The sequence below is a fragment of the Eretmochelys imbricata genome, chromosome 13, assembly GCF_965152235.1.
Source record: "Eretmochelys imbricata isolate rEreImb1 chromosome 13, rEreImb1.hap1, whole genome shotgun sequence".
Taxonomy (NCBI): domain Eukaryota; kingdom Metazoa; phylum Chordata; order Testudines; family Cheloniidae; genus Eretmochelys; species Eretmochelys imbricata.
The window spans coordinates 1,231,322-1,249,428 of NC_135584.1; the positions used below are offsets into that span (position 1 = coordinate 1,231,322).

General features: G+C 58.8%; 1 protein-coding gene across 1 annotated transcript; it reads right to left on the reverse strand.

The window, feature by feature from the left end:
* Positions 1-6,346: 6,346 nt before the first annotated feature.
* On the reverse strand, positions 6,347-16,282 carry LOC144273774 (WAP four-disulfide core domain protein 2-like). Its single transcript, XM_077832475.1, has 3 exons — positions 16,195-16,282; positions 15,786-16,025; positions 6,347-6,498 (listed from the first exon to the last, which is right to left on the reverse strand). The coding sequence occupies exons 1-3, from the start codon at positions 16,280-16,282 to the stop codon at positions 6,347-6,349; spliced, it is 480 nt and encodes a 159-aa protein (XP_077688601.1).
* Between the last annotated feature and the right edge of the window lie 1,825 nt (positions 16,283-18,107).

Below are 18,107 nucleotides of genomic sequence, written 5' to 3' on the forward strand. Positions count from 1 at the left end.
AGGATACACCAGGGCCCAGCCGGACCCGCACTGCCAGGCGGCTCTGCAAATGACTCAGGGTCCATGGAGTGTTCAGGGTCCCCGGGCACAGCTGCCCTCAAATACCTGCACCAAGCCATCGCCACCTTCGCCAAGAGCCATCCCGGTGCCTCCTGGCACTCTTCCTGCCTGCTGATGGGGTTAGGAAGAGACGTCCCCAGCGGGGTGTTTGCCAGGGGTCCGGGGTGTCAGGAAACAGGGTGTTGGCCATTCTCTGTGTCCAGATGCCTGCACACACCTGCCCTCTAGGGCTCTGCAACGATCATACACCCTTATCCCACCACCTAGATACTTAAGAACTGCACAGGGGAAACTGAGGCACCCCTACACTATTCAGAGGAAACATGAACAGTCCCGCTTCGTCACACGGGGCAGCCAGCTGGTGCCTGCAGCCTATCCCAACCCAGCCCCAGGGGCCTCCTCCTTTCTGCTGCCTGGGCTCTGCTGGGCCCCGTGCAAGGGGCAAGCGCCATCTTCACCTGGCAGCACACGCTGAGCATAGCTGGTGTGACCACTGTGCAGGGATGGGCGTAGAGGGCAGAGACCTGGGCATGCAGTGACCCTCCCCCGCCTACTCAGGGGCAAGGGGAGGGACTCTGCCACACAGCGACCCCCCCCCACCTGCTAAGGGAGGGCCCTTTCCAGCGGAGGCTCAGACACGCCCATGTCTGGTGCCCACATCAGCCCATGTTGCACCCCTGCGATTAGCAAGAGTGCAGGTCTCTGATACACCCAGCCCATGCCAGCGGTGTGCAGAGCTGGGACCTGAGCCCACGCATCCCACTGTGCCAGGGTCCAAGCTCCCCGGGGCTGGGGCTTCTGATCCCAGGGAGAGAGGAGACCAGTGTGTGCTTCAGCAATGGGGCCCGGCCTCTCCTGCTGCCTGGGGCTCGGTTTAAACAAACACTGAGCAGAGAACAATGCAACGCTGCCAGCCAGCTTGGGACACTCTCCTCTCCCGCCGGGGCGTGGTCAGGCAGGGTGCTGGGCTCCTCCACCGCACCACAGGTGCAGGGCATCAGAGCCAGGCCCCCTTTAGCACTGAGCCCCAGACCCTCCTCAGAGACAGAGCCCCTGCAGAGACCGGAATGACTCCCCTGCCTCACCTGGGCCTGCGGGCACCCAGCGCGATGGGGGTATCTGTGCTCAGGGATGGTGGGGGCCTGGGCAAGGGTGGAACTTGTGGGCAGTGGTATTTCTGGGAGTAGCTGGGCAGAGTGGCTGAGAAGGACCAGTGGGCCCCGCAGCTCATCCCTTGGCTGTGAGTCAGACCCTCTGAGGCCAGCCTGGCAAGGGTGGACCTGCTGCCTGGCCCTGGCAGTGCCCAGCCGTGGGGCCGGTGCAGCCCAGCCCTCTGGATGTGGCCCTTGCAGGTGCCAGAGTCGTCTCCATCCCTGTGGTCTGAGGCCTGGGGAGTCCTTTCCCCATGTGGTCAGGGCCCCTGAAGCCCAAGCAAGTGCGAGCCCCCCTCCTGGCAGAAGGGAAGGTGAGGCAAAGCCAGACGTACAGGGGTCAGGACAGCTTGGACGCCTGGAGTCCAGACGGGTCCCCGTGGAACGAGGGAATGAGCAGCAGGTGTCACCTCTCCCTGCAAACGGCTCCTGTGCACACAGAGGCAGGTGGGCACCAAGCCAGCGTGGCTACGTGTGCCCCGGCTGGGCCTGAGATCCAGCCCCGGGGAGAATCACACAGGCAGCGCCCAGCAGGGGAGGGAATGACCAGTCCTGCTCCTGGGGGAACCTGGGCTGCCGGCAGCATCCCTTGGGTGCTCCTGCTGAGCCAGAATCCAGCCCCGTGCAGAGCTCCACAGCCAGGCCGGCCCAGAAAGCCAGCCCTGCCGCCTTTGGGGCCATGCCAGGCTGCTGACAGTGTGGGGCCCCAGGGCATGAGAGGCAGGGCGGGTAACAATGGGAGGGGTTTGGGTTTCCTCATTCCTTTGGCACTGGGTGCTGCTCGCCCTGGCTGGCTCCGTCCTTGGCCCCCTGCTCCCCTGGCTGTTGGCTTGCCCCCAGGAGCAGAACTGCGCGTTCCGCAGGCAGGGCCACCGGCTGTCCCGGGCGGAGGGGCAGGGCAGTGAGTTCCGGGAGTGAGGCACGTGAGGTGTCCTGTGTCGCTGACCAAGCCTGAGACTGGGGCCCAGACCCAGCCCAGCGGGGCCAGCAAAGAGCAGCTCAGGCTCTGCCAAGGCAGGAGTGCGTCTGCCCGCCCCAGGCCCTGGCCGTGGGGAGTCACGCAGCCAGGCAGCGTGCCAGGCCCCGTGGGGCAGGCTGTTCACAAGGAGCTGGAGTTGGGCTGGAAGCTGCAGGGCTGGGTTTTCTGCTGCATTACTTCAGGGCCACTCCACTCGATGGAGCTCCATGGCCCCACTTGGGACTGCTGCAAATGAAGTGCATTTGCCCGAGGGGTGCAAAGAGCCTATGCCGAGGCCGTCCCAGCCCTCGCTGCCCCAGTGTCTTACAACAGAGAGTCGATGCCGGGAACAGCTCCGCCCTCCGACCGTTACTGCCCAGGGGCCGGACAGAGGTTACAGCGCAGGAGGGGGCTGGACAAACTCAGTGCGTGGGGAAGAGCAAGATGCCCAACTGCAACTGCCCTGTCCTAGCCTGGCATGACCAGGAGGGTGACACGGGGCACATTCTCAGCCCCAGCCCTGGATTGTGCACACCGAGCTGCAACTGAGTGTAGCTGTATATTGAGCGTGTACCCATTTTGCAAGACAAACAGCCATTTGCACGGTGCAGATTGCTGGTGAGCACAGGTTTGGACACGTGCAATGTCTGTGGTGAGGCAGGGGTGCAGGACTGGAGCCAACGGGCGAGGCAGGTGTACGGTGGAAACGTGGGCGCAGGATCAGAGCTGGCCAGGTACCTGGCCCAAAGAGCTGGAGAAGATGCAGACACGACCACCAGAGCTGCAGGACGAGGCTGTTTTATTGGGGTCAGGGAGAGACTGGAGTCTGGATGTGCTGGTCCACGAGAGCCCTGGGCAGGGAGCTGGAGAGCAGGGCAGCTCCATGCTGGGGCACTGGGAGTCATGTGCAGAGCGACAGGTGTGTCAGAGAGCTGCTCCCCCTTTGCCTGGTGATGGGCAGATCTAGGAGGCATCTGCAAAGGGAAGGTCAAGCAATGAGGAGGCAGGGAGCGGGCTGTGAGCAGGACTCCTGCCCACCCCAGCACTGGGTGCAGTGATGGTGCCAACAGTGAATCGCCTCTTGGGCACTGCCAGCCCCTGCTGGCCTGCAGGCTGTGTCCTGGGACCCCTGACGAGCCCTACGCAGCGTAGGGAATCTGTATGGAGAGCCCTGCTGGAAGCCTGGGGCCGGCGGACATCTCGGGAGGGTGAGGCTGGCTCGCGGTATCAGCCCTGCTCACAGTGACACTCTGGGCTAGGTCGGGATTGGGGAGATCCTCTCCTCTCCTGGCTCTAGAACGCCCCAGGGACAGGCTGGGCCCACAGGGCAAATGACACTGACTACCTGAGGGGGAGAAGTAGCAGATCTCCCTCCAGGTCTGGCTGTCTGCCCATCCTCGTGGCATCTGGGCTTCTCATATAGCTGTGCAGTGGGAAAGGAGGTCCCACAGTGCCTGGGAGCACTGGCCATGAGACCCTTGCACGGGAGATAGGGCGCGGGGTGCCCTGTCACCTACCTTCCCTGTAAGCGTCCCACCGTGCAGCAGCTCAGGGAACCCATGCCAGGGAACTTCCACAACTGGGGAGGGGCACCCCTCCCCCAGCCCCATCCTAGCCCAGCCACCAAGCTGCCGTGGCCCGGACACCCCTCCCCCAGCCCGCCACGGCCGGGGTGCCCAGACCAGCCAGGGCGCCCCTCCCCCAGGCCAAACCCAGCCCCAGCCCTGGCCCGGACCTGCTGGGGGAGGGGCGCCTATCCTGCGGCCCCAGCCCTGGAGCTGCCACGGCGGAGAAAGGGACCTCTCCCCCCAGCCCAGGTGCTGCTGTGGGGAGAGAGAGCTGGGGGGGCGGGGAGTCCTCTTTCCCCGCCGTAGCCCCAGAGTACCCTCCTGCACCCCAAACCCCTCATCCCCAGCCCCACCCCAGAGCCCACACCCCCAGCCAGAGCACGCACCCCCCCACCCCAACCCTCTGCCCCAGCCCTGAGTCCCCGCCCACACTTCGAACCCCTCAGCCCCACCCACGCCACATGAATTTTGTTCTGTGCACCAACCTGGAGGTGATGTGTCACATAACAAAATTCATTCTGCACATGGGTGGGAAACATTAGAGGGAACACTGCCTGCCACCCCACTCCACGCTGCCACTCCGTCCAGGAGCACACAGGACTGCTGTGCTGTCCACCCCGTGCCCCCGGAGCACACACAGGGATGCTGGACTATCTACCCCGTGCCCCCGGAGCACACACAGGGATGCTGGCTATCTATCCCAGGCTCCAGGAGCACCCATGGGGATTACTCCTGAGGGCATTCTGCACCAAAAAATTAAAAATTCTGCGCCAAAAAAATAAAAAATTCTGCAAGTTTTATTTGTCAATCAATAAATGCAGAGGCTCCAGCATGGCAGTGAGGAGCACAAGCCACTGGCTGAAAGAAGGTGGGAGATCACCCCACCCCCAGGACATGGACTCAGCAGTGAGGCTGTCCCTGACCCTGACACAGCACAAGGCCTGGACCGTCCCCAGAAACACCCTGGAGCCTTGCCCTTCTGCGCCAGGTGCACCAGGTGTGGGGCAGGTAGGCTCAACCAGGGAGAGGATCAGTGTGGGGGGATCCAAGTGTGGGGTGAGAGGGTTCTGTGTGGGAAAATCTGGAGGCAGGCAGCTCAGTGGGGGGTCTTGATGTGGGGGGATCTGGATGCACACAGGCTCGTTGTGGGGTTTCCGGGTGCACGGGCAATCGGACTCTGCAGGGGCTTCCAGGTGAAGGTGGTTGGGGCTCAGCAGGGGGTCTGGGTGCTGGGGGACTGGAGCTCGGTGAGGGTCTGGGTGCAGCTAGCTGGGGGTCAGTGGCGTGGGGGTCTGGATGTGGGAGGTGAAGGTGGTGCAGGGGGTGGGGTATCAGGGTGGGGATTTGAGTGCAGGGAGCTCAGTGGGGGTGGTCTGGCTGCAGGGGTGGGGGTCTGGAGGCAGGGAGGCTCCAGATGCAGGGATTGAGGTTCGGTGGGGTGGGGTTCACGTATGGGGAGGGCTAGGGGAGTTCTGGATGTACCAGGTGAGGCTTGGCAGAGGTGTCTGGGTATGGAAGGTCCAGATGCACAGCGGTTGGGTGGATGGGGGAGCAGTCCCCATACAGTAACCCCCTCCCTCCACATCTGAGGAGCAATGGGGGCAGGAAGCAGGGGAGAATGCTGAGCTTCCTGCAGCTGGGGGAGGTTTCTGGGGTTGGGTCTGACACAGCCCCAGACACTCTTGCAGGGGAAGAGGAAGTCCTGTCCTCTCCTGCCTCCAGCCCAGCCGGGACGAGCAGCTGATCCCAGCTCAGGGTAGGAGCCACTGGCTGGGGTGTCCCCACCCCGTGGCGATTTACCTCTCCCTGGCTGCTCTGGGTGCCTGACATGATGTACCTGTGCTGTTCGGGAGTGGTGCATGGCTGCTCCTGCAGCTTTCCTGAGCTTCCCTGACAGAAAGTCATTTTTCTGCAGGGAACCAAAGAAAAATCTGCAGGGGGCATGAATTCTGCATCCATGCAGTGGCGCAGAATTCCCCCAGGAGTAGGGGATGCTCTGCTATCTAATCCTGTGCCCCAGGAGCACACGCGGGGATGCTGGGCTGTCTGCCCCACGCCCCAGGGGCACACACTGGGATGCTGGGCTGTCTGCCCCATGCCCCAGGGGCACACGCGGGGATGCTGGGCTGTCTGCCCCACGCCCCAGGGGCACACACCGGGATGCTGGGCTGTCTGCCCCATGCCCCAGGGGCACACGCCGGGATGCTGGGCTGTCTGCCCCACGCCCCAGGGGCACACACCGGGATGCTGGGCTGTCTGCCCCATGCCCCAGGGGCACACGCGGGGATGCTGGGCTGTCTGCCCCACGCCCCAGGGGCACACACTGGGATGCTGGGCTGTCTGCCCCGCGCCCCAGGGGCACACGCGGGGATGCTGGGCTGTCTGCCCCACGCCCCAGGGGCACACACCGGGATGCTGGGCTGTCTGCCCCATGCCCCAGGGGCACACGCGGGGATGCTGGGCTGTCTGCCCCACGCCCCAGGGGCACACACCGGGATGCTGGGCTGTCTGCCCCGCGCCCCAGGGGCACACGCGGGGATGCTGGGCTGTTTACCCCGCGCCCCAGGGGCACACGCCGGGATGCTGGGCTGTTTACCCCACGCTCACCTTTAAACATTTGGGCGGACACACGCCTGTTTGCGACAGCCGTTCATGCAGCACTTCATGATCCCTGGGCACTGCGAGTCCACTTTGCATTGGTTCCTGCACAGACCCAGTAAGGGGATTCCACCTGGCACCACTGGGCATGAGCCAGGTTTCACTGAAAGGGCGGGAGACAGTATGAGTTTCGCGTGCGGGTCCCCGGCCCATGGGCTCAGCAGACACACCCACCAGGGGGGTCAGGATTGGGAGCAGCGCTCGCTGCTCTGAAAGGAAAGTGTCTGCACCCAAGGGGCACAGCCTGGCTCCGGGGCTCTGTGTGAAGGAGACGAAGGGCCTCACTTTCCAATCGGCCTCCCTCTGTGCCCCTGCGTTGGCTGTGGGCAGCCCAGCGCCTGTGCGCACATCGTGTGCGTAGGGCCGGGTATGGAGATCTCAGGGCCTGTCTACACTCAAAACCCTGCAGCGATGCAGCTGTACCGCCGGAGTGACGATGCCTAGCCACACGGCCAGCAGGGGCGCGCCGGTTGCTGTAGCTCTTCAGCTCTCCGAGAGACCGAGCACTCTCCCGTCGACCTAGCGCTGTCTACACCAGGGCTAGGTCTAGCTGCTGCTTTCACACCCTGAGAGCTGTAGCCGGACCAAGGGGAATGCCTCGTGGAGAGCAGGCCTCTGAGAAGGCGACGGGCCAGACAGCACCTTGGAGGGCTGCAAAGGGCTGGGCTGCTCCAGTCCCTGTGAGGCCCAGAGGAGAGGCAGAGGCCTGCAGGGGATGAGGGAGGAGCAGGCCAGGAGCTGGGTGCAGGGGAGCAGACTGGCTGGGAACGGGGGTGCAGATAAATGAGGCTGAATCCCCCACTGAGACCCTGCCCCAGCCTGGACAATAATACCTCTCCACAAGAGAGCCACTTCCTGCAGGGAAATGGGGTGCGGCAGCCCCCTGCTCTGGGGGGACAGGGCACTCCCAGCACAGTGGGACTCCATGCTGAGCAGCAGCCCCCAGATACGCACCCACATGGACTGCACCCGGCACAGCCCGCGCTCAGAGCAGCTCCACTGACCCCATCAGCAGGGGGGCAGCTGCTCCGGAGGCTCCCCGGCAATGGCCTGGGGACCAAGGGGATGCACAATGCCCCCTGGAGGGCTGGCCTGTCTCTGTGCCCCTGCAGCAAAGCCATTTCTGCTCAGGATTTCCCCGGCTGATGAGCTGGAGGGGCCCCGTCCCCACAACTCTCCCCAGAACTGGTACAAACAGGCCCTGAGCGTCAGAGCCTGCAGGGCAGCCAAGGGTAGAATTTGCTGTGACCCCGGTGCTCCCCCAGGCCCAGTCTGACTGCGGAGTCACCGACTCCAGACACGCACCGAGCACCTCAGGGGGCTATTACCCGCTATGGCTCTGGAGGCTGGCCCCGACCCCCTCACTGTCACTGAGGGGCTGCAGGCATCAGTGGCGCTCCCAGCAAATTCCAGGAGGGCGTCACACGGCACGTCATTCTCTGGGACCGGCGCCCTGAAGGCCGTACCAGAGCTGGCTCCTAAACTGAGCTGCCCCCCACTGGGAGGCCCGGCTGGGACCTGGGCATGTGCGGGCATGGCTGTGTGCAGAAGGGGACTGGACCCGAGCCAGCTCATCCTTTCTGGCATCGTTCAGTCCCTGACAGAAACAGTAGCTCCAGGACACCTGGTTCCAGGCTGTATCAGCCGCTGGGTGCTTTGTAGGCAGAGACAGGTTGGGGACCCAGTGTGAGGAACTGCGGGGCCACCTCGGCTGTGGGCTGTCAGGGTGGTCGAATATTAGCGAGGGACCTGGGCAGGCTGGGAGGGATAATGTCCAGTCTAGGGCTTCTCCAGACAATAGACTGATCATGGAATCATAGAATATCAGGGTTGGAAGGGACCTCAGGAGGTCATCTAGTCCAACCCCCTGCTCAAAGCAGGACCAACCCCCAACTAAATCATCCCAGCCAGGGCTTTGTCAAGCTTGACCTTAACAAAAATTATCTAAGGAAGATATCTAAGGAAGGAGATTCCACCACCTCCCTAGGTAACACATTCCAGTGTTTCACCACTCTCCTAGTGAAATAGTGTTTCCTAATATCCAACCTAAACCTCCCCCACTGCAACTTGAGATCATTGCTCCTTGTTCTGTCATCTGCCACCACTGAGAACAGCCTAGCTCCATCCTCTTTGGAACCCCCCTTCAGGTAACTGAAGGCTGCTATCAAATCCCCCCTCATTCTTCTCTTCCGCAGACTAAATAACCCCAGTTCCCTCAGCCTCTCCTCATAAGTCATGTGCCCCAGCCCCCTAATCATTTTCGTTGCCCTCCGCTGGACTCTCTCCAATTTGTCCACATCCCTTCTGCAGTGGGGGGACCAAAACTGGATGCAGTACTCCAGGTGTGGCCTCACCAGTGCCGAATAGAGGGGAATAATCACGTCCCTCGATCTGCTGGCAATGCTCCTAGTAATACAGCCCAATATGTTGTTGGCCTTCTTGGCAACAAGGGCACACTGCTGACTCATATCCAGCTTCTCGTCCGCTGCAATCCCCAGGTCCTTTTCTGCAGACCAGTCCCACTTCTGTTGGTTAGAAGGTGTGACGAAGTAGGACTGTTCTTAATGTTTCCTCTGAATATTGTGGAGGTGCCTCAGTTTCCCCTATGCAGTTCTTAAGTATCTAGGGGGTGGGATAAGGGCGTATGATCGTTGCAGAGCCCTAGAGGGCAGGTGTGGGCAGGGGTCTGGACACAGAGAATGGCCGACACCCTGTTTCCTGGCAACTGATGGCCTGGGCCCTACTCCCCCCCCCCCAAGGTGAGAGCTAAAGGGTTGGAGAACAAAGGAATCCGGTGACCTCCTGGCCCGGGAAATGGACAAAGCCCAGAGGAGGAGGGGCTGGAGGGAGTTTCAGTTGGGGGCTGGCTGGGACATGGAGTGAAGGGCAGACGTGGTTGTCTGGCTCACTGCCCCCCAAAATGGACCCAGCTGAGGGGTCCGGTTCTCTGCACCTACAAGCTCTGTGTTAGACTGTGTTCCTGTTGTCTAATAAACCTCTGTTTTACTGGCTGGCTGAGAGTCACGTCTGACTGCGGAGTTGGGGAGCAGGACCCTCTGGCTTCCCCAGGACCCTGCCTGGGCGGACTCGCTGTGGGAAGTGCACGGAGGGGCAGAGGATGCTGAATGCTCCGAGGTCAGACCCAGGAAGGTGGAAGCTGGGTGAGCTGTGTGTCCTGCAGACAGGCTGCTCACAGAAAGGAGACTTCCCCAGAGTCCTGCCTGGCTTCGCAGGGCGCAGCTCCAGAGCATCGCCCGGGGACTCCGTGACAGGGTCCGGTATGGGAAGCTGTTAAAGCCTGTCAGCTCTGGGTTCCAGGCGGTCAGGCCTGGTGGTTGGAGCCAGGTGTGGAGTTGGAACGGGGCTGAGGGCAGTACTGAAACTGGGGTCCAGGGGCAGGCTATGGGTCAGAGTCGGTCAGTCTGCAGATAAGTCAAATCAGGACTGACGCTGGCGTCCGGATGCAGGCCGAAGGTCAAAGGCTGCTTGGAGTGAGTGCGAGGGCTTGGGGGTCAGGCGGTGGGTGGAGCGGGTCCAGTCAGAGCTGGGCCAGGACAAGGCTGGAGGGGCTGGAAGAGGCAATCAAGGCTGGGCAGGACCCGGCACCGCGGGAGCCTGCGAGGCAGCTGGGGGTCTGGCCGGGCAGGGCTGTTGCACAGACGGAGAGTTCTCCGGCGGGGTGAGTGGGACACCTGTGTCTGGCGGTCACATGCCCCAGCCGGGCCCCAGGGTGAATCATGGCACCTGTTGAGGCTCTTGCGCCCGCCCACCTCTAACGGCCCCTTCCCCAGCCTAAGGGGCGGAGCTACGGGACCCGGGTCTCAACTGCATTCGGGGCACAACCAATGGAAAAACAGGGACAGGAGTGAGGGTCACAGGGTCAAAATCAGGGAGCCAGAGCGGGAGACCGAGCAGAGACCCCCGGACAGCGCCCACTGCTCCTCGAAGGCATCTGGGAAGCCAGTGGACGCGGCCCAGAGGGACTCTGCCCGGAGCCGTGACCTGAGGAAAAGGACGTTCAGATGCAGAGTCTATGGCTGGCGGGGGCTATATGTGCTGGGTCTCCCCCCGCCCAGGAAAGGGACTCCTGTCCCCGCCTGCTGAGAGCCCACTCCATGTCCCTGTTGGCCCCTCGGCAGGACTCCCCGCCTCTCTGGGGATTATCCCCAGGCAGAAGGTTTCTCTAGCACTGCAAGTAGCTTGAGTGTTCCCTTTCTTACAGACTCATAGACTTTAATGTCAGAAGGGACAATCCTGATCCCTCTCTGCTCATGGCAATTCCTCGCCTTCAGGCATTGCTCTCCTGGCCTTGCCACCTCTCTTCTCTCACCCACTCCAGCAGCTGCCTCTGTAGCTGTTCTTGGGCCGTAGTTTATTTTCGGCCCACCAGCATTGTGTGTCCCCAGCCTGGAGATGGGACCGAGTCTCACAGAGGTGCAGCGAGCAATGCACATGGGCTGGGGGAGAAGGGACTCCTGGTTTCCCGGAGCCCAAACACGTCCCCGCCGGCCTCCCTTTGGCTGGGAGGAGGCTGCACGGTTTGCTGGGGTACTCTGAAGGGGCTGGGGGTTGGAGGAACAGATATAAGCAGCTCTTGACTCTCTTTCGCCTGCTATGGCGACTGACAGGCAGAGCACAAGGGCTTCCTGCCTCCCCGCGGGGTGTGGGGCGTGGGGCTGCCTGCCTGCCACAGCTTCCAGAGCAAGTGGGGCAAAGAGCAGCTGCCCTGTGCCCACTGGATCTGAACAGTCAGCCTGGCACATTGCGTGTTGGGATCTGTAGGGCCTGACTGGGGGTCTCAGACTAGTTTAACAGCACTGTAACTCCACGCACCTCACTGGGCCCCTCCTGTCCCCCTGCTGCACAGGCTTGTAGGTGACAGAAGAGCTAGCCAGAGCTCAGGCTGCAGTCTGCTTCCCAGCCAAACCGGGCTCAAAACTGAGCGAAGTCTGGGCAACTTCTGCTCAGAATAACTGCAAATCCCCGGGGGCCAGGAGGGGGATTGGGAGCATGGGGCCATGCATCTCTGCACAGGAGAATACAAACTGCCTTCAGACATGCCTGTCTGCCTGAGTCTGAGCCCCACCCAGGGCCCCACCTAATAAGAACATCAGAATGGCCACAGTGGGTCAGACCAATGTCCATCTAGCCCATTATCCTGGCTTCTGACAATGGCCAGTGCCAGATACTTCAGAGGCAGTGAACAGAACAGGGCAATTATCGAGTGATCCACCCCCTGTCATCTACTCCCAGGTTCTGGGAGTCAGGGGTTTAGGGACATAGAATCATAGAATAGAATCATAGAATATCAGGGTTGGAAAGGACCTCAGGAGGTCATCTAGTCCAACCCCTTGCTCAAAGCAGGACCAATCCCCAATTAAATCATCCCAGCCAGGGCTTTGTCAAGCCTGACCTTAAAAACTTCTAAGGAAGGAGATTCCACCACCTCCCTGGGTAACGCATTCCAGTGTTTCACCACCCTCCTAGTGAAAAAGTTTTTCCTAATATCCAACCTAAATCTCCCCCACTGCAACTTGAGACCATTACTCCTTGTCCTGTCCTCTTCTACCACTGAGAATAGTCTAGAACCATCCTCTCTGGAACCACCTCTCAGGTAGTTGAAAACAGCTATCAAATCCCCCCTCATTCTTCTCTTCTGCAGACTAAACAATCCCAGTTCCCTCAGCCTCTCCTCATAAGTCATGTGTTCCAGACGCCTAATCATTTTTGTTGCCCTTCGCTGGACTCTCTCCAATTTATCCACATCCTTCTTGTAGTGTGGGGCCCAAAACTGGACACAGTACTCCAGATGAGGCCTCACCAATGTCGAATAGAGGGGGACGATCACGTCCCTCGATCTGCTGGCAATGCCCCTACTTATACATCCCAAAATGCCATTGGCCTTCTTGGCAACAAGGGCACACTGCTGACTCATATCCAGCTTCTCGTCCACTGTCACCCCTGGGTCCTTTTCCGCAGAACTGCTGCCTAGCCATTCGGTCCCTAGTCTGTAGCTGTGCATTGGGTTCTTCCGTCCTAAGTGCAGGACCCTGCACTTATCCTTATTGAACCTCATCAGATTTCTTTTGGCCCAATCCTCCAATTTGTCTAGATCCCTCTGTATCCTATCCCTGCCCTCCAGCGTATCTACCACTCCTCCCAGTTTAGTATCATCCGCAAATTTGCTGAGAGTGCAATCCACACCATCCTCCAGATCATTAATGAAGATATTGAACAAAACCAGCCCCAGGACCGACCCCTGGGGCACTCCACTTGACACCGGCTGCCAACAAGACATGGAGCCATTGATCACTACCTGTTGAGCCCGACAATCTAGCCAACATCCAGAGCATGGGGTTGCGTCCTTGACCATTGTGACATTATGAGTGTAATATATCTCACTGAAAGGTGACAGGGCCAGAAAGAGTTAATTAACTCACAGACTGACCTGACCTATGGCCAAACTTTAAAGACTGGTTAGGAAGAGATGGAAATGGAGAGAGCTTTGAAATGCAAGTCTGCATTGTTAGAGGTAGAAGGGGAGATGTTTGCTCAGGTCTTGTGATGTCAGCAAACAAGTCTTGTCGATGGCTATAGCTTTGATTCAAAGATCAGTAAAGGACTATTAATATTTAGGAAAACACTGGAGTGAAATAGTACTGTTGTCTATATGTCACTGGGAAGGTTCTGATAGCCGGTATCTGAACTGTTGAATGGATAAATTACCCTGTGCTAATTGCCAGGATGTTTGGAAGAAGGAAAGTTAAGCCGATTGTTTTCTCAGGCCAAAAGGCTGCAGGAAATGTATAAAAACCTTGGGACATGATCCCTCTTCATCTCAGATCTGCTTTGGGTTTCAAGAAGGGGAAACCCTGAGCCCTAAGGATTGAGATCCCCAGTCACTGACTGGAGTCACCCTGAACATGGACATTGGACTATAACCTATGGGCTATTCCTAAAAGGAATTTTGTCCACGACAAGCTCAGCTCTGCTCTGTATCTGAACCTCAAGAATTGAACTCAAGTCTGTCTGTATATTGATCTTTTAACCAGCACGCTCTCTCTTTTCTTTTTTAATAAATTTTAGTTTAGTTAATAAGAATTGACTATAAGCGTGTATTTGGGGTAAGATCTGAGTTATTATTTGACCTGCGTCTGGGGCTTGGTCCTTTGGGGTCAGGAGAACCTTTTCTTTTCTATGATGAAATAAGATTTTCAGAATTTATCATTCTATGTTTGACAGGTGTGTCTGGATGGAGCCAGAGGCTGGGCACTTTAAGAGAACTGCGTTGTTTGGACGTCTGAGTACCCAGGGAGGGGCTATAGAAGCTGTTTTGTGCTGGTTTGGTAAATCTAAGTACTGGAATATCCACCAGCATTTGGGGTTTGTCTGCCCCGTTCTGTTTGCAGTTCACCCTGATTGAGTGACCTCAGCAGGCTCCCACGGGCAGCCCCGTCACAACCATCTTGACTAATATTGATGGACCTAACGTCCAGGAACGTATCTAATTCTTTGTTGAACCCAGTTATGCTTTTGGCCTCCATAACATCCCCTGGCAACGAGTTCCACAGGGTGACTGTGCGTTGGGTGAAGACATACTTCCTTTTGTTTGTTTTAAACCTGCTGCCTATTCATTTCATTGGGTGATCCTGGTTCTTGTGTTATATGTAAAGGTAAATAACACTTCACTTCCTCCACTCCAGCCATGATTTTATAGATCTCTGTCACATCCCCCCACAGTCGTCTCTTCTCCAAGCTGGACAGTGCCAGTCTTTTTAATCTCTCATAAATCGAAGCTGTTCCAGTCAGGCGGAAGCTGAATTGAAGCTGTTCTATACCCCCAATCTTTTTTTTGCTGTTTTCTGAACCTTTTCCAGTTTTAATATCTCTTTGGTAAGATGGAGGCAACCAGAACCGCACGCAGTATTCAAGGTGTGGGCATACCACGGACTTATATAGTGGCATCATGATATTTACTTTCTTATTATCTATCCCTTTCCTAATGGTTCCTAACACTGTTCGCTTTTTTGACTGCCGCTGCACATCGGGTGGTAACAGCTAATTTAGACCCCATCGTTTTTATGTAGAGTAGGGATGATGTTTTCCAATGCGCCTTACTTTGGATTTATCAACATTAAATTTCATCTGCCACTTTTTGTAAGATCCCTTGGTAACTCTTCGCAGTCTGCTTTCGACTTCACGCTCCTCAGTAATTTTGTATCATCTACAAATTTTGCCACCTCACTGTTTACCCCTTTTTCCAGATCATTTATGAACATGATGAACAGCACCGGTCCCAGTACAGATCCCTGGGGGACCCCACTATTTATCTCTCTCCACTGTGAAAACTGACCATTGATTCCTACCCTTTGTTTCCTATCTTTAACGAGTTACTTATCCCATGACAGCTTACTTTGCTTAAGAGCCTTTGGTGAGGGACATTTGTCAAAGGCTTTCTGAAAGTCCAAATACATTATATCCACTGGATCATCCTTTTCCACTTGTTTGTTGACCCCCTCAAATAATTGTAACAGATTGGTGAGGCATGGTTTCCTCTTACAAAATCCGTGTTGACTCTTCCTCACGAAATCTTGTTCATTTGTGTGTCTGATAATTCTGTTCTTTACTATAGTTTCAACCAATTTGCCTGGTACTGAAGTTAGGCTTACAGGCCTGTAATTGCCGGGTGTTACATTTGCTACCTGGTGCAGCTCCAACCCGGAGCCCCAGCTCAGGAACTGGGCAGCACCCAGCGCAGCCACACCCGGGCCCTCAGCTCAGGAACTGGGCAGCACCCGGCGCAGCCCCCACCCGGGCCCTCAGCTCAGGAACTGTGCAGCGCCCGGCGCAGCCCCCACTTGGGGCCCCAGCTCAGGAACTGTGCAGCGCCCGGCGCAGCCCCCACTTGGGGCCCCAGCTCAGGAACTGTGCAGCACCCGGCGCAGCCCCCACTTGGGGCCCCAGCTCAGGAACTGTGCAGCGCCCGGCACAGCCCCCACTTGGGGTCCCAGCTCAGGAACTGTGCAGCGCCCAGCACAGCCCCCACCCGGGCCCCCAGCTCAGGAACTACAGTGCCCGGCCTGGTGGGGGCCCTCCCCCCACCTGGGACCTGCAGGCACCGCCACTTAGCACAGGTGCTGACCAGACGCCCAGCACGGTGGAGCTGAGCTGCACACAGCAATCCCTGCGTGTTGGAGAGACGTCCCGCAGCTCCCTTCACACACCCCGGCCTGTGCCACCTGCTACTTCAGCACGACCCGGCCACTCAACACACCTGGCAGTGTCAGGTGGAGCCCAGGTCAAAGTGCTCCCAGCCAGTTGCCCCTGGGCAGGGCAGTGGCGGGGACAGTGGGCCGGGCGACCCACAGGAGCGCTAAGGGGGCGCGTTACCGTTGGGGATCTGACAGGACCAGCCGCAGCCTGTCTGGCAGCACTTGAGGTTCTCCTCGCAGTCGCTGTCGGTCTGGCATTCCTCCGTGCAGTTAGCCGCCTCCACCACTGTGTCTGGGCACACGCCCTCTTTCTCTGAAACAGGAAAGGCCAGGGTCACGCTGGTCCCAGGGAGAGGGCCAGGCTGTGGGCCCAGAGTCCCCGAGGACCAGAGCCCATGGACATTGTTCATGGTGAGAGCTCTGGAGCACCCGAAAGCTAGAGCGTGTGGGGCCAGGTCCTGGCTCCATCCTGGTTCTTGATGCACCAGACCCCCTCCCCCCCCGGGGTCCCTCCAGCCAAAGCGCTGCGTACATAGGACCGGTGCCCTCGGCGGGGACATGGGCTGGGGCGTGGCGTTCCTACTCACTTGTAACGTTGTGGCCAGATGCAGACGACAGCTCGGCCCAGAGAGCCAAGAGCCCCACGAGGAGGACGATGCTGCTGGACTTCACCATGGTGCTGTGGGGAGCCAGCTCCGACTGTCCAGACCTACCCAGGCTGGGCTTTAAGCTTTCCCACAGGTGGGGCTGCAGCCAGGGAGGGAGGGGACTGGTTCCCAGGTGATTTATAGGGAAGGGGAGAGTTGCGCTCCCTCTTCATTCCATTGCACAATCCGCGGGTATCAGGTATCTGCTCTGGCCCGCCTGCGAACCAGGAAGTGAGAGCTCGGAAGGGACCCAGCATCTTCTGTACACAGTGGGCAGGCTGACAGCAAGTTGCTGCAGCTCCTGGGCAGCCCCCTGTGGCCACCGCCGGCCCCAGACAGGTGGAGGCCAGGGCAATTCAAGAACTTGCTTCTCATGCAGGTTTCCTGGGAGCAGCTGGGGTTTGCAGCTCCCCAGGGGTGTTTCTGTGGGTGACACATCTCAGGGGCTGCTGCATCCTGGTGAGCGGGAGAATCACAGGCTGAACATGCTCCGTGCGTCGCCGAGCGTGGCTCTGAATAGCTGTGCCCTCGTGGCCCATCGGGGCAGATGGCTCAGTGTCTGAGAGCTGGGGCAGTGGGAGCAGCCTGGGTCCCCCCAAACTGCAGCAGGTTGGACACAGAAACCCAAGGACTGTGGTTTCATAGAGTCACAGAACTTAAGGCAAAAAGAGACCCTTAGATCATCCAGTCTGGCCTCCTGTAACTCACAGGCCACCGAATTTCTCCTGGCCCTCTGGTACTGAGCCCAATCACCTGTGTTTGACTAAAGCACCTCCCAGAAAGGCTCCAGCCTGCATTGGAAGCATCAAGAGAAGGAGACTTCACATTTCCTGGGGGAGTTTGGTCCAGTGGCTGATCCTGCACTGTTAACAGTTTGTGCCCTCTGCCTGACTGGAACGAGTCCGGGTCTAGCTTCCAGCCACTGGCTCCTGTCCTGCCTTTCCCCTGCAATACCTGGGAGTTTCTCTCCATGGAGGGAGGTAACTGAGGACACTGTTGAATGGCGTCGGGCCTAGAACTGATCCCTTAGCAACCCCCTTAGAAACGCCCCCCTGCACTGACGCTTCCCTGGTTGGGTTGTGGCAGGGGTGCATTGACCCCCGACGGCTTGCGGAAATCACTCCCCCACAGCTCCACTGTGCAGCCTCCGGGGTGGAAAGCAGCTGCCACTGTGCTAGCAACACTCCCGCCTCCTGTTTGGGAGGGGACAGGAGGAATCCGCTCTGCGGCTGAGACTGCAAAACCTGTACGAGCTAAAGGCGTGACGGGGCGCAAGAGAGCTGACATGATCGCAGGCCCTCGGAGAACACGGTGATGGACTCACCCGCCAAGAGCTCAGCGCAGCTCCCGCTGTCCCAGCTCAGGGGAAGTGGGGCAGTTTATCTGAACCAAAAGCCTGTGAACACTGGGCTGGGAGTAGCAGCCGCTGCACCCATCCCTGTAGCCACCCAGAAGCAGCGTCCTTTCACAGACCTGAATGAATTCAGCTTTTCAGTGCTCTCAAGAGGGAAGGGAGGGTGTTGTCACCCCATGTTATGGAGCGTGGCAGGTGAATGTCCATGTCTTCTTATCCCCATGTCTCAGGTGGGGAAACTGAGGCACAGCCAGAGACTGACTTGCTCCAGGCAACATTGGACACGGAAGCAGCATCTGCTGCAGGCAGACGTGTCCGTGTCACAGGGACATGGCACAGGCTTTGGGCACACGTCTAGGCTCTGGGCGAGCTCTCGAGGCTCTGAGGTCACACGGAGTTTGGCAGCACTGTCCCTGTGCATACTGCCAAGTAATTTTAAGTCCAGAGTCAACAATGAGGCAAGGTGTGGAGCAGCTGTAAATCAGTGGGCTGTTTGCTC